This window comes from Zea mays, chromosome 5 (genome assembly GCF_902167145.1).
Source record: "Zea mays cultivar B73 chromosome 5, Zm-B73-REFERENCE-NAM-5.0, whole genome shotgun sequence".
In the NCBI taxonomy this organism is placed as follows: Eukaryota; Viridiplantae; Streptophyta; class Magnoliopsida; order Poales; family Poaceae; genus Zea; species Zea mays.
This window is the reverse complement of record NC_050100.1, coordinates 82,211,821-82,227,410: the sequence shown is the minus strand read 5'-3', so window position 1 is coordinate 82,227,410 and position 15,590 is coordinate 82,211,821. Positions and strand designations below refer to the sequence as shown.

The 15,590-nt window shown below is 46.7% G+C and overlaps 3 protein-coding genes across 4 annotated transcripts; 2 read left to right on the top strand and 1 right to left on the bottom strand.

Moving 5' to 3' along the window:
- Positions 1-914: 914 nt before the first annotated feature.
- LOC100304423 (exocyst subunit exo70 family protein G1) lies at positions 915-3,450 on the top strand. The gene has a single exon (NM_001165857.1). The coding sequence runs from the start codon at positions 1,081-1,083 to the stop codon at positions 3,091-3,093; it is 2,013 nt and encodes a 670-aa protein (NP_001159329.1). The 5' UTR covers positions 915-1,080; the 3' UTR covers positions 3,094-3,450.
- A 421-nt stretch (positions 3,451-3,871) lies between these two features.
- On the top strand, positions 3,872-5,283 carry LOC100500712 (cell number regulator 11). The gene is made up of 4 exons (NM_001397140.1): positions 3,872-4,448; positions 4,666-4,721; positions 4,862-4,933; positions 5,039-5,283. The coding sequence occupies exons 1-4, from the start codon at positions 4,339-4,341 to the stop codon at positions 5,281-5,283; spliced, it is 483 nt and encodes a 160-aa protein (NP_001384069.1). The 5' UTR covers positions 3,872-4,338.
- A 2,690-nt stretch (positions 5,284-7,973) lies between these two features.
- On the bottom strand, positions 7,974-12,776 carry LOC100191577 (4/1 protein). 2 transcript variants are annotated; one of them, XM_020553010.2, is made up of 8 exons: positions 12,572-12,776; positions 11,852-11,933; positions 11,663-11,718; positions 9,327-9,404; positions 9,175-9,248; positions 8,922-9,055; positions 8,725-8,820; positions 7,974-8,449 (listed from the first exon to the last, which is right to left on the bottom strand). In XM_020553010.2, the coding sequence occupies exons 1-8, from the start codon at positions 12,635-12,637 to the stop codon at positions 8,307-8,309; spliced, it is 729 nt and encodes a 242-aa protein (XP_020408599.1). In that variant the 5' UTR covers positions 12,638-12,776; the 3' UTR covers positions 7,974-8,306. The 2 variants fall into 2 exon arrangements, with proteins under 2 accessions (XP_020408599.1, NP_001130479.1); NM_001137007.1 differs by having other exon boundaries at positions 8,161-8,449; positions 11,852-11,957; positions 12,572-12,724.
- Positions 12,777-15,590: the final 2,814 nt, after the last annotated feature.

Below are 15,590 nucleotides of genomic sequence, written 5' to 3'. Positions count from 1 at the left end.
AATGAGATTCCCAAATTAGCATAGTATAGCTATAAAAGCCTTAAAGGTTTTGGAATGCAGCATTGGTAAAACACGGGAATAAGAACAATATAGTAACAACAACGCTTGCAATCATAAAGGAATTATATCAACCTGTTCGTTTGGTTTTAATCTGTACCGACTTCTACAGCTACTACAATGTTTTTGTTTCTAGCAACTGCGCAGTCTAAACAACAAGCTTTAATCCGAAGCGAAAATCTCCAACATATACTAGATATAACATAGGAAGAATACAAGAATTAGAGAGAGACACGAAGAAAAGTTTATAAGAAGTTAGACCTCTTGTTAATTTTTTTCTAAAATATCACTACAGTGAAGCATTCCATAAAGAATTTATAGGGTCCGTAGAAACTCATCATTTCTTTGATTCAAAGGACTACAAGAAAATTTTCTATAGGATCTTAATCCTTTAAAATTGCTTCACTTTTCATTTATTCCAAAGGTGGCCTAAATGGATGTAAAGTGTTCAAGACTTATTAAATAAATTATAGGAAGGTCAACATGTTCTTTACTATCTCTAGCCACTACCCTTCTCACACGGCAACAGTAGCCAATATAGATTTTTCTATTTTAGCCACTCCTTAGAGGAATAGAGGATTAGGGACTAAAGTAGTTTAGTCCCACTTATTCGGTCCGCTATTTGACAATTTAAGCAGTAAATGGAACTAAAATGCATGAGCTAATATATAGTCCATAGAACTAAACATGCCAACGGAAACTCAAGGATTTTGTTAAAAAGGGTTTGTAAAAATGGCAATTTCCTCACTTTTTTCTTGTGTTTATTATAACTTTTCAAATATGCAAGAAAAGGGCATGTCATCATCTTTCGTTCACGGTTCACCCTTTCGATTCGATCCATTCCCAAGTTCCCAATCCCAACCAACCCCCCTCGAACCTCCGTCAGTCTCAGTTTCTCCTTGCTCTTTCGGTCGCAAGCAATCCACAGCGCTTCCAGCGAGACGAAGAGAGGAGAGAGAGGGGAGGAAGGGCCCGAGAGGGAGGCTCCAGGGGCCCTGCATTGCGTAGGGCGCAGCCGCCGGGATGGATCACGGCGGCGAGGGCCGCGTTGCGGCGGCTCGGCGCACGCTGCGTGCCGGTGTGGACAAGTCGCGCGCTCTGGGCCACTCGCTGGCCCGCGCGGGGCCCCGTCTAGAGGAGATCCAGGCGGCGCTGCTGGCGCTGGAGGCCGCGGTGCGCCCAATCCGCGCGCCGCATGCCGAGCTCGCCGCCGCGGGGCCCCACATCGACCGCGCCGTAAGCCCCGCCGCCGCCGTGCTCAAGGTGTTCGACGCCGTGCACGGCCTCGAGCCGCCGCTCCTGGCGCCAGGCGCCGCGGGCTCGGGCGCGGCCGGGGACCTGCCGGGGTATCTCGCCGTCCTGGCGCAGCTCGAGGAGGCGCACAGGTTCCTCGCCGATAACTGCGGGCTCGCCGCGCAGTGGCTCGCCGACATCGTCGAGTACCTCGGCGACCGCGACCTCGCCGACCAGCGCTTCCTCGCCGACCTCGGGGTCACGCTCGACGAGCTCAGGACACCCCCCGCCGGCGACCTCGACGGCGGGCTCCTGGCAGCCGCCCTCAGTATGCTCGAGGCCGAGTTCCGCCGCCTCCTCGCCGACCACTCCGCGCCGCTCGCGATGCCGCAGACCGGCGCCGCCGCTGGATCGGCCACGCCTTCCCGCGTGCCTGCCGTCGCCGTCCACAAGCTCACCCTCATCCTCGATCGCCTCGTGGCCAACGGCAGGCAAGACAGCTGCGTGGCCTCTTATATCGATGCGCGCGGGGGTGTGGTCAGTGCAAGTCTTCGTGCTCTCGGCCTCGACTACCTGCGCGACCCTTCTCAGGACGCGCAGGCATTGGGACCTGCTCTTGATTTGTGGAGGCGGCATTTGGAGTTTGTGGTGCGCCGTCTCCTCGACTCGGAGCGGCAGCTCTGTGCCAAGGTGTTTGGGCAGCATAAGGATGTCGCGTCCGCGTGCTTTGCAGAGGTGGCGGCACAAGCCGGGGTTCTTGACTTCTTGAGGTTTGGCCGCGCGGTTGCTGATGCCAAGAAGGACCCCATCAAGCTCCAGCGTCTGCTGGAGGTGTTTGATTCTCTGAATAAGCTGAGACTGGACTTCAACAGGTTGTTCGGTGGCAAAGCGTGCGCGGAGATTCAGAGCCAGACAAGGGACCTTGTCAAGTTGTTGATAGACGGCGCCGTCGAGATCTTTGAGGAGTTGATTGTGCAGGTGGAGCTGCAGCGGCACATGCCTCCCCCAGTTGATGGAGGCGTGCCGCGCTTAGTTACCTTTGTCGTTGAGTACTGCAACCGACTGCTTGGTGAGCAATACAGGCCTGTGCTTGGGCAGGCGCTAACTATCCATCGCAGCTGGCGCAAGGAGGCGTTCAATGACAGGATGCTTGTTGACGCGGTGCTAAACATCGTCAAGGCCCTTGAAGCTAACTTCGATGTTTGGTCCAAGGCATATGACAACGCTACGCTGTCGTATCTCTTCATGATGAATACCCATTGGCATTTCTTCAGGCATCTGAAGGCTACTAAGCTAGGAGAGGTCTTGGGTGATGTGTGGCTGCGAGAGCATGAACAATACAAGGAATACTATTTGTCAATGTTCATCAGGGAGAGCTGGGGAGCACTTTCAGCGCTACTGAACCGGGAGGGATTAATATTGTTCTCCAAGGGCCGGGCCACTGCAAGGGACCTGGTGAAGCAGCGCCTCAAAACATTCAATTCGAGCTTTGATGAGATGCATCGCAGGCAATCGTCGTGGGTTATACCAGACAAGGATCTGCGGGAGAGGACATGTAATCTTGTGGTGCAGACTATCGTCCCTACCTACCGGAGCTACATGCAGAACTATGGGCCACTTGTGGAGCAAGAGGGAAATGCCAGCAAGTATGTAAGGTACACTGTCGATGGTTTGGAGAAGATGCTCAGTGCCCTCTACATGCCCCGGCCCAGGAGGGCTGGGAGCTTCCAGATCAAGCACTCGAGCGGTAAGATTGCCAGTGCAATGACTGGCTTGCATCGGAGTGCTTCTGCAGTGAAATAGCCTATGTTAAAGAACCCAAAGATTGGATCAATATGATAGTATGTGGCAATTGGCAAATGATTCATTTGGCCCAGTCAAGCAAAGAGTCCCGCACTGGATAGGTGACCGAATAATGGACCCATGGTCGGAGCAGTGGTGTCAAGTGTCATATGAACATAAGTTACTCTTTAGTTAGCATGGAGAATAGAGGCTGGTGATCAGTTCCGTAGCTCCTGTTAGTGTCCCTGAACATAAGTTACCCATGGTCTGAGATGTTACCATTCTCCTGAGCTATTTTCTCTTGTTGTGTACTTCTGCTGGTGTCCCTGGCACCATAATCATTCATCTGGAGATATTCAATCAGCTGTGTAGTTATGTAAAATCGATTTGTAATTTTAGTTTTAGGTGACCTGTGGGCATTACCTTTTAATGTACCAAGAATCGAGCTTAATAGATGCAATGGATTATATGGGGGGGGGGAAAAAACTAGACCCCTCGAGCGAGTGAGGATGTGCTATTTGTTTGGTAAACTAGAGCAGATATGTACCCCCAATACAATTGCATTACATTTACTGAAAGTACAACTTGATCATAACAAATGCGGTTGAATTTCTTTTTTTTCTCCATCAGTTCACAATATGGTAGTCCCTGGATCTCTCAGTAAGGATTTCCTATTTGTTTGGTAAACTGGTACAGATATATGCCCCCAACATACAACTGCACTACTACATTTAAACAAAGAATAATAGCTTGATCATAACCAATTTGGTTGCATGTTTTTTTTCCCTCAGCAATTCAAACAACAACAACAACAACAACAACAACAACAAAGCCTTTTGTCCCAAACACGTTGGGTAGGCCCCTCAGCAATTCAAAATATGGTTCAAAAAAGAAAAGAAGATTGCAGAACAGATAACTCTTGCATGACCCCTCTTGTGTAGACCCAAGTCTGACTTGTTCTGGAACAGTTTTGTTGAATACTGGACGCAATTCAGTTCAGTGAGTCATGCATGAGCTAATGCTGTTTGTTTCACCGAGTCAACAGGTTTATTCTTTTCTCTGTATATTCTTGGCTCGGTTTGTTCTTTCCTCTGGCCCACCCATCTGGGTGTCTCTGATCCTTTTAAAAAAAATTGATGCAGGATGAATCGAAGGGACTAAATAACTTGGAATCATTGACGCTGCACTGCTGAGCGCGTTCAGGAGTAATATATATAGGAACGAAAGTTACCGAGAAACTGGAAGATCCTAAACTGTTGCCAGGACATGGACATCATGCATGGGGATCTCAGAAGGAATGGTTCAAACCAGAGCGTGCCCAGTCGGCATGGATGGATCGATATGGAGGCCCTCTCTCCTCTGGCGGATCAATCCATGTATCCATGAGAGAGAGAGAGAGAGAGGCATAGGCCAAGACTAGGCCTTTTGTTTTGAGATGGGCTGCTGCTATCTAGAGCGATACTGCTATATAGTGGTACCAAGAGGACCAAAGGTCGCGTTGCCTGAAACCACCGAGATCATACAGAAACTAATCGCCGCAACGCATCCAAACCCGACCAACTGACGGCGCGCGTCTGCGTGAACAGCTCGCAGCATGCCGGGGGAGTGGTCCGTGGGGCTCTGCGACTGCTTCGGGGATCTTCACACCTGTACGCAGTGCAAACAAACCTGCTAGCTATAGCAAGCTACTCTCCTCTCTCTCTCTTCTTCTTCTTCCCGTACGTACTACGATGCATGTTTTTCAGCTCTCCGTCCCTTCTCTCCCGGCCGACGATCGACCACGTTGCAGGTTGCCTGACGCTCTGGTGCCCCTGCGTCACGTTCGGCCGCACCGCGGAGATCGTGGACAGAGGCTCCACGTGTACGCGTTCCACTTCACTCCCATACTACTACTGCCCCCCTCGTCTCGTCTCCATCTCTCCTGTTCCTTTTGGCTGACGATCCGTCCCGCATTGCATATTTGCAGCGTGCTGCATGAGTGGCACACTGTACTACCTGCTGTCGACGATAGGCTGGCAGTGGCTGTACGGCTGCGCCAAGCGCTCCTCCATGCGGTCGCAGTACAGCCTGCGAGAGTCCCCCTGCATGGACTGCTGCGTCCACTTCTGGTGCGGCCCCTGCGCGCTCTGCCAGGAGTACACGGAGCTCCAGAAACGCGGCTTCCACATGGCCAAAGGTATCAGCTCCCCCCCCCATCTTCCCACAGTTTAACTAGGCGGCCTTTGATGGTTCCATGATCACCGTGCCTCTACAAAACCATTATATTCCTTTTATTTGCAGGATGGGAAGGGAGCAACAAGGTGGTGGGGTGCTTCCATGGGATGACGACGCCACCAAGGAAGCAATCCATGTGCTTTTAGGATAGCATAGCTCCATCGTTCTATATAATATGCGCTTTATTTTGAATAAAAATATATGGGTCTGTCTATTGATGCTTTATTTAGAGCTCGTTGGGTCTCATTAGTTCCTATTGCTCATAGTTATGGTTTCCATTTATTTAAATCATCGATTGTTCACTTTATTTTACGTTGATTTTATGATTATTACATGGCGTTTGAGCCTCTGCCGGCCTCTTACGTGAGACCCAGTAATTAATAAAGCAATCAAAACAAGGATTAGATATACCTATAGATATGCATTAAGTGGATCAGCTTCTAAATAAACATAAGAGCAGTTATAATATGTTTTGCCATAGATTTTTGCCAAGTTAGAGGAGAAAGAGGGGAAGAAACTAACGGACCACTAATTATCAGTCGAGAGATTCCAAAATAGTGCTCCATCCGTCACAAAATATAATTCTTTATCCATTTATTAACCTTAGGATATAGTTTAAAGTTGGTATGTATATCTATATTTATTATTATTTATTCTAACGTGCATAGAAAAAGATTATTAGAAAGAACTATGTTTTGGGACAGATAGAACTATATTTTAGAATGGATGGAGCATGTCATAAGAGAACGAGATAAATCTAGTTATTTAGTTAAAATTAAACCTCTCAGATTAAACTAATTCAGTTATAACACAGAATTTGCGTTTCGAGTGGACATCACTTCATCAACCTTTAAAATACAAAAACATAGTAAGGACTAGTTTGGAAAACCACATTTTCTCAAGGGGTTTTTATTTTTCCAAAGAAAATTGGTTCATTTTTTCTTGGGAAAATAAAAATCTCTTAGAAAAATAGAGTTCCTAATCTAGCCCTAAGAAAATGCAACATCCGGGAAGTTATAATAACACATTTTTAAGGAAACATTAGGGCTTGCTCGTTTTAATCTCAATCCATGTGGATTGCGTGAGATTGAGTGAGTTTCAATTTCGAATAAGTCAAATCTTTTATAATTTTTTCAATTTCAATTTCATCATACAGAAAAGTATGCCTCACACCGGTTAAAGTTCTAACAATGTCATCATACATCTTAATTCGAACATATTCAATTTCAATAATATCACGTGGACTGTTATCACCCCATCTAACAAAACCTCCACCTTGGACAGAATCATAGGCGCCAAACCAAATTTTATTAATGTATATATGAAATGAAACAACCTAATTAAAAAATCCATTAATCACCATATTTGCACATCTAACAAAAGCAAAATGTATCTCAATAGTAGAACCATCTTTCTTAGAAGCAACAACAGAAGCATTATCTTTATTATTAAATTTACCTTTCTCTATATATGTGCCAGTTTTCTTCTATTTGTTTTTTAATTTATAATAGTTGGCTATAAAATAATTACCTTTCTTTGTAATAGTTGCAAAATTTATCTCTATTGTTTCAAGATTTTAAACGGTCTTTGTAATCATTAGAACTTTTGTCTCTGTTATCATTGTTTGATTTATTTTTTCTGTAACACCTTGTCCAATCCCAGACATGCAATACTTACTCCTATCAGCTCTCTAGTAGGACTGGTCGTTCGGTTCTTCGGTTCGGTTCCTTGGTTCTTGTAGAAATTCGGTTCTTCAAAAACTAGAACCGAAATAGCAAGATAAAGAAACCAGAACCGACTAGTTCGGTTCTCGGTTCTTCGATTCGGTTCTTCGGTTCTAACCGAACTTTAACAGTCACTCTAAAATTCTGAATAACGACAACTTTTGTGAGAAATTTCAACAGCATCTCCCCACAAACAACCACAAGTGCATAATGCCCAAAATTTCATAGATAATACATGGATGATTAGAGATTCAACACAAGTCAATAAACACAACATCCGAAGTTACAAACACATGTAACAAATTGAATCTGGTACTTTCGGTTCTTTGGAGTGCAGAACCGAAAATATCTCATTTATTTCGGTTCTCAAAAAACCAGAACCGAATTTCATAACAGTTCCTTCGGCTCGGTTAGTTCGGTTTCGGTTCTCAGTTATTTCAGTTCGGTTCCTCGGTTCCGGTTCTTTTTTCCTGGGCCTACTCTAGGATCATATATTATCCATACAGACCAACACGAGTCTTTTGTGCGCACTTTATTCTTACTCATGCGCACCCGAGAAAACTTTCCGGTCGGTCACTCATCCCAAATTGCTCCAAGCCAAGCACGCTAAACTTGATGGTTTTTTCGAGATAGACTTCCAAAAAATAAGATGCAACTTGTTGATATAAATACTCTATTAATTATATTAAGACTTGGGTCAGGATATCACTATTCTAGGGTCCAGGATATCACATTTTCATCCTCCTACAAATAGACAATGCTCTTTTTTGAAAGAAAAACCTTTGGAAAAAACTATCCATTTTATTTTTTGTTAGTGTGCAAAGCCTCAAAAACCTCATCTAGTGTTAGTGCATCATGACTATATAATAATATATCTATGAAGTATGTAAAAAACTAGACAAAGAACACAAAAGAACAAGACTCGGATTCTGATCGAATAATACAATTTTAATGTTGATTATATTTTTTACCCAAGATAGTTTAATAGGCATGTGATCTTTATATTGAATATTCGAACATCCAAATTGTCTTATATGAAAATGTTGTCAACTAAAAAGTTCTTTGAACTCTATATCTTGGACATAGAGTTTATCTTTATATAATTTCATATGAAAAGGTTATGAGTGTGTCGATTGGTGATAATAACTTTCAGTGAAAACATACCTATCATTGCTAGTTTTAAAGCATCTGGAAGTGATATGTGTTTTTGGAGCAGTGGATTTTTCTACATCCTACAGTATGAGATAAAACTACGGCGTGAAGGAAAGCAGTTGCAGTTTTCATGTGCACTCCAGTTCAGACTTCAGAGCTCGCCAGCCTCCTCTTCAGGGACTCGTTCTCCTTCCGGAGCCTCATGACCTTCTGCTTCAGCGTCTCCACGTGCTGGACCGAGACAGAATCCCTTTGCTGCTCCGCCTGCTTCATCCTCGTGATCCTCACTGCATCATTAGAGAACATGTTAAGGCCACCAAGAAGCAATGCACTGATAAGGAAAATTTTGCTACTTTCTGAAGATCAGACAAGGGGTTGGTGGTTCATATTTTGTGTTCCCTTTTCAGAACTGAAAGGCAAGCCCATGGAACGCTACTTAATAAGCATGTTGGGGATACGAATCATGTTTTTGTTTTCCTGTTTGAATTGGTTCATGACGTCTGCTGTTTGCAGAAACTCATCTTCTTTTTTTTTTCAGTTCACCAATTCAGCTCGAACATACACTCGTTTTCCACATTCTGAAGCTTCCTGTGAATGTCCTTTTTCTCCTCTTGTTCAACAGAAACCACATCCCTCAAATCCTGGATCTCATTTTTATCTGTACAAGGGACCAGGAAGAATTGCCATCAGATGGGATAAGAGACTCTATTTCAGAAGAAGGGCTAATCTTAAACGTAGAAGGGAAATTAAGAACATTACACTGCGAATGCACGTCATTAGTAACCTGCTCCAACCTGCTACCTAACATGTCGATGTGAGATTTATGGGCACTCAGCTCCAACTTCAGTTGCTTCATTGCAGCTTCATCTCTTGCTTGCTGTACAAGGGCGTGGCTGATTGCAGTGAAAGTCGGTAGCTGGTTCAGTATTCACAAAGCAACCAGAAGGAAAATTTGTCTGAATATGACTCCCTCAGCAATCTTATGCAGCCTCCCTCAATCGATGTTTCTTACCTGAGCTTGTTCTCCAGGGCATTGATGTTCATTTCACTGCTGTGCTTAAGTTGCTCAGTTTCCCTCTTGTGTTCCTGAATTAAATTGATGCATGTATAGATTAATTTGTAGATTACCCAGAAGCTTAGCTGTGTTAGAGAGCAATTAGTTACCTCTTCCATGGATAACAATCTACTATTTGCCTTGTCCAGCTCTTCCTTCAGGCTTTGAGCTTCTGCGCGGAATTTCACCTGAATAGCATGTCAGGTTAGAAATAATCCTTAGTTTTATTATCAATCATAGGCACAGCATACTAAACAAAGCACATATCATATAATAATACTTGACGACAACCCACATTCCTAGACATCACAATGTCCTATTGTCCATAAACAGATGTTGAGACTGTCAGGGCCTAAGGAGGCCCATGGAGGAGCTGCGGTAGCAGCAGCCATGGCCCTCCAAGGGATTAGATAAGATTAGAAGATTAGTTGAGATTATTTAGGAGATTAGTTGAGATTATCTAGGAAGGTTATCAGTTAGTTTGTTGAGAGTTTTTAGGAGAGTTTTAAGGAGATAAGGATCTCTAGCTAGATAGGGACGGCCAACTGGCCTATTTATGTAATCAATGGATGAGAAATAAAGTAGGCAAGAATTAGAAGTGACAAACCCTCCTCTTGCTTGGCCGTGGGCAAAGGCCCCCGGCCGACGTTCCTGCCCATCGATACCCCTCTCCAATCCCTCACCGATCTAGTGACCATAACATCTGGTATCGGCTAGCTTGGGTTTCGATCTGATCCCATGGCTTCTGCTGCCAATTTCGCGGCGACATCCTGGCAACCGGCGTCCCCATCTCCATGGACAGCGCCACATGTCACCTTCGTCACGCCGTCCTGGCAACCGACGTCCCCATCTCCATGGGCTGCGCCGCATGCCACCTTCGTCACGCCATCCTGGCAACCAGCGTCCCTATCTCCATGGGCAGCATCGCCTGCCAATTTTGTCACCACATCCTGGACGCCGGCGTGCCCATCCCCAGGGATAACGCCAAATTTCATCACATCATCTTCGTTGACGGCGTCTCCGTCCCCATGGGCGACGCCACTAGGGGCAGCCACGGCTCAGCAATCATCAGCTCCATCGATGGGAGACTTGTGGACCAACATAAGGGCTGATCTCGCAAAGATGCAAGCCACGCTCCAGAAGGTTGAGCAAGGGCTGCTGCAAATCAAGGTAGCAGTGCAACATGAGCAGCACCAGCTGGCGTTGTCTGCACGGCTCCAGACGTTGGCGGCTGTGGGCATACAAGCTGCTGCTCGTGGCTTCCTTGCACGACAGAGAGTGCGGGAGATGCGCCGACAGATGCTCGAGGCAGCCTTGGTGACGGTAGACCTCGGCACATGGGGGCACGACCTCGCCTTGTCGGACGGCCATCAGCAGCGGCTCCGGGCCGCTATTTCCAAGTGCGGGCATGGTGCGTTTCCTGCGGGCGACGAACTTCAATTATACGGCAGCAGCGGTAAGGAAGGCACTCCCCTCGTCATCGGCAAGGGCGCACTATTTAGCGCCACCACATTCCGCTACCGGCCGCCACGAGGGCGCCTCCGCTGGTTATTGTTGCGACCTATTCCAGGTGCCCGTCCATGTGCTCCCCTTTCGTCTAGATGGCGTCCATGGGATCCAGGTGGCTGCACACGTGCAAGTCCAATGCGCGGAGGGTGTCCGTCTTATCTTACGGGTCAAAAAAAATTCAGATTCGGAATAATAAGATAAGCCGAGATGTAAAAGACTTGTCTTCTAGGTGTCTGGTTTTGGGTCAAGTAGACTCGGTCTTTGAGCACCCGTCATGCTGCAGCTCGAGGACGAGCTGCTTGTCCAGGAGGGGTGTAGTGTCAGGGCCTAAGGAGGCCCATGGAGGAGATGCAGTAGCAGCAGCCATGGCCCTCCAAGGGGGATTAGATAAGATTAGAAGATTAGTTGAGATTATTTAGGAGATTAGTTGAGATTATCTAGGAAGGTTATCAGTTAGTTTGTTGAGAGTTTTTAGGAGAGTTTTAAGGAGATAAGGATCTCTAGCTAGATAGGGGCGGCCAACTGGCCTATTTATGTAATCAATGGATGAGAAATAAAGTAGGCAAGAATTAGAAGGGACAAACCCTCCTCTTGCTTGGCCGTGGGCAAAGGCCCCCGGCCGACGTTCCTGCCCATCGATACCCCTCTCCAATCCCTCACCGATCTAGTGACCATAACAGAGACATACTGATGTCCTATTATAATACATGTTGTTGTACTGGTTCCGCCGCATTTCCAGGAAAAGATTAAAAAAAATCAAGACCAAACTACAGAAGCATTTGGCAGTCAACTAGTCATCACATCTGTTAAAACTGCTCCCATGGAATGAAGAACCCTGTTCTCACTTCTCAGTTAGATCATAGGTGAAAATGGCACTTGCTAGCCTTGATTTATGCAATTACACTTATATAAATGCACATAGTAAGTAGCAACCAACCTGGTTGGTGACCTTGAATAAAGTTTCTGTGTATTGCCTTCTTAACCGCTCATTATCTGCAGAGCATGAACAGTTACTCGTTTCTTTCGATCTCAGAAGGAAAGGTAAATGATAAGCTACCGCAAAATTTACAGACTCTTAAGACAGGAGATTGAGTTTAAACTTGTAGAGACGGCTGAAGCGGCTAACCTTTCTTAAGATCTGTAATATGTGATTCAAGAGCTTCCCGCCTTTTGAACTCAGTGCTGCAATTTACTCTTAAAACCTGGACCTGCATAAGTGCATCTTTGTACCCCTGTTCAGGAAAAAAGAAAGAAAATAAAGACAACACAAGACCAATAAGGACAGAAAATGCTAACGGGTACTATGAAACATACAACACAGGCCATGTTCCTTAGGCAAGGTAAACTAGAACAACTGGACATTTAGAAGCAATTGAGCTTATGTATATCTACCAGCAAGGCAACCACAACATTGTCCAGATACAACATCAGTTAGCAGGCAGCTTATTCTGCTACCAACAACACCACGCTACACTCTCTGGACGCAAATTTTGTAAAACATGCCAATGTAGCTGGAGGCACCCACTCTCCAACTGCAACCACTTTGTAATTTCATCGAATACAGGCTGAGCAGGGAGCACGCGCCGCCTGAGTACAGACTGAATGGTTCAACGAACGATCACTACAACTTCCATTTCTCGAACTGGTCACTGAATCAACACGTGAAACGAACCGCCGATGACCCTAGCAGGCCAGTGCAGCGCGGAGCGCGATCATTCGAAACCAAACCGAAACGAGTCGCGGGTGGACTGAGTGCGCCGGAACGCGATTCGCGGCCGGGCGGCCGTAGTGTAAGTAGAACTGGCAACTGGGCAGTAGGGGGTGCCGTGCGGCTGGTATCGAGTACCTGGGACACGCGATGGAAGTTCTGGAGCAGCGATTCCAGATCCTCATCCCCCGACGCCACCTCCATCGGCTCAACTCCTCGCGTTGCTCGGCTCCGGTGGACGGTGCCACGGTGGTGGTCGTGCCTGCCTGGTGCGCGGACGCGTCGTCGTGGAGTTTCGTGGTGGGGGCAGAGAGGAAAGAAGGCGTGGCCGCGTGGGGACGTGGGGCGTATGCTATTGCTGATACGAAATAACCGTAGGGTGCCTTTTGAAAAAAAAAGGAAATTGGCACAATGAAAACGATCGGGAACTGTCAGAAAAAACCTCTAAATATTTTTATTTTTATATTCTCTATCTGAAAACGAAAACAGAATCGAGAATGATGTTGGAATTCGGAAGCAAAACAATTCGCTCTGAAAACGAAAACAGAATCGAGAATGATGTTGGAAATCGGAAGCAAAACAATTCGCTCGAGAACACATCAATAATAGTCAGAAACGAATAATCTAAATCAGAAATATCTTAAATATATCCACATCGAACATTTCACTCGAGATACATTTCACTCAAGATACGATAAGTCGACAAATACAACCATACATACATAGGCTATGTTTGGTTTCAATTAGTCCTAGAACTAAACTTTAGTCCTTACTTGTTTGGTTCTAAGGATTAAATAGATTTTAAAGTCATTAAATACACTGTCCAAAAACCCAAATGCCCTTAGAATACACTTATGTGCTCTCTTTTAGTCTCTTTTAGCACTATGTGAAGGACTAAAGACTAAATCATTTTAGTCCATATTTTATTCTTAGTGTTTGGCAAAAAAACGACTAAATGAGACTAAAAACTAGAGACTAATCTTTAGTTCCTCTAACCAAACACCCCATAATGTTATTGTATTAGATAAAATACAGATAGTACTATTATACCATAAATCCGTGACTCTACAAAAATCCAAAGGACTTTTTAGAAGCAAGGATAATGAAGGGGAATTGAGGGAAGTATAATCTTTTGCTATTCAATAAGTGATTTTATTCCACTTTAAAATTTTAAAGTAAGGGATTTTAACCTCTTTAATCTTTTTCATTCTACTTGCTCTCAAACAAGTCCTAAGAACTATAAAAAAAGTGTTACATCATGTAATAAAATAAAAAGCGAAAAACAATACACAAGATGGACTTTAAACATGTATGCGTTGACTTGTTGCTTGTTTTGATCTACCCATTTGGTACAACGGCCCAGCATTATGACAGCAAGTCTGCATTTTGTGACATAAGCTACAATTTCTATGTCAGTTTAGTACCACCTTACGTGTCCACAAGGGATGAGTACTTACAAAAATTACAGAAGAGGACGAGAAATTTGTTTTGTCAAGAGATGACTTAGGGAGTGTTTAAAATTATAATCTGTCTAGATTATAAAATCAGACAAATTTTGAACTAACATTTAATTTAAAATTTGTTAGATTATATAATTTGGGTAGATTATAATCATAAACAAACACCCCTAGTCAGCGTGCTTACAAAAATTATAGGAGAAGATGAGAAATTTGTTTTGATGTTGATGATAATAAGTTGACAATGCACTAGAGTGGTTGTCGGGGACCATAATTAGGGGTACCCTCAAGACTCCTAATTCTCAGCTGGTAACCCTCATCAGCACAAAGCCGCAAAGGCCTGATGGGTGCGACTAAGTCAAGGATTGGTCCATTCGAGGGACGCGATCACGCCTCGCCCGAGCCCAGCCTCGGGCAAGGGCAGCCGACCCCGGAGGATCTACGTCTCGCCCGAGGACCCCCTCCAGCAACAGACACACCTTCGGCTCGCCCGAGGACCAGTCTTCACCAAGAAGCAACCTTGGCCAAATCGCCACGCCAACCGACCAAATCGCAGGGGCATTTAATGCAAAGGTGGCCTGACACCTTTATCCTGACGCGCGCCCTCCAGTTGACAGAGCCGAAGTGACCGTAATCACTTCGCCGCTCCACAGGTCGGCCTGACAAGAGGACAGCGCCGCCTGCGCCGCTCCGACTGTTGTGCCACCCGACAGAGTGAGGCTGGCAGCAGCCAAGTCTGGCCTCAGGCGCCATAGGAAACTCCGCTTCGCCCGACTCCAGGGCTCGGACTCGGGCTCAGCCCCGGAAGACGACGAACTCCGCTTCGCCCGACCCCAGGGCTCGGACTCGGGCTCAGCCCCGGAAGACGACGAACTCCGCTTCGCCCGACCCCAGGGCTCGGACTCGGGCTCAGCCCCTGAAGACGATGAACTCCGCTTCGCCCGACCCCAGGGCTCGGACTCGCGCTCAGCCCCTGAAGACGACGAACTCCGCTTCGCCCGACCCCAGGGCTCGGACTCGGGCTCAGCCCCGGAAGACGACGAACTCCGCTTCGCCCGACCCCAGGGCTCGGACTCGGGCTCAGCCCCTGAAGACGACGAACTCCGCTTCGCACGACCCCAGGGCTCGGACTCGGTCTCAGCCCCGGAAGACGACGAACTCCGCTTCGCCCGACCCCAGGGCTCGGACTCAGCCCTGGCCTCAGCCGACGGTCTCCGCCTCGCCCGACCCGGGGGCTCGGACTCGACCTCGACCTTGGAAGACAGACTCGACCTCGACCTCGACCTCGGAGGAGCCTCCACCTCGCCCAACCCAGGGCTCGGACCGACCACGTCATGGGAGTCGCCATCATTATCCTACCCCAAGCTAGCCCAGGCTACGGGGAACAAGACCGGCGTCCCATCTGGCTCGCTCCGCTAAACAAGTAATGATGGCGCCCCGCACGCTCTATGACGACGGCGGCTCTCAGCCCCCTTACGGAAGCAAGAAGACGTCAGCAAGGACTCGACAGCCCCGACAGCTGTCCTTCCGCCAGGCTCCGGCGCTCCTCCGACGGCCACGACACCACACGAACCGGGTGCCAAAACCTCTCTGGCTGCCATTATGGCATGTACTTTGGGCACTAGCTCTCCTCCGCTAGACACGTTAGCACACTGCTACACCCCCTAGATCCCTTCCTTACGCCTATAAAAGGAAGGTCC

Coding starts and splice junctions, on each gene's coding strand:
- LOC100304423 (NM_001165857.1), top strand. CDS start 1,081: ATGGATCACGGCGGCGAGGGCCGCGTTGCGGCGGCTCGGCGCACGCTG.
- LOC100500712 (NM_001397140.1), top strand. CDS start 4,339: ATGGACATCATGCATGGGGATCTCAGAAGGAATGGTTCAAACCAGAGC. Junction 4,449..4,665: donor CCTCTGGCGGATCAATCCAT/GTATCCATGAGA, acceptor AACAGCTCGCAG/CATGCCGGGGGAGTGGTCCG. Junction 4,722..4,861: donor CTTCGGGGATCTTCACACCT/GTACGCAGTGCA, acceptor ACCACGTTGCAG/GTTGCCTGACGCTCTGGTGC.
- LOC100191577 (NM_001137007.1), bottom strand. CDS start 12,637: ATGGAGGTGGCGTCGGGGGATGAGGATCTGGAATCGCTGCTCCAGAAC. Junction 11,958..12,571: donor ACTTCCATCGCGTGTCCCAG/GTACTCGATACC, acceptor TTTCCTGAACAG/GGGTACAAAGATGCACTTAT. Junction 8,450..8,724: donor TCAGAATGTGGAAAACGAGT/GTATGTTCGAGC, acceptor CTAATGATGCAG/TGAGGATCACGAGGATGAAG.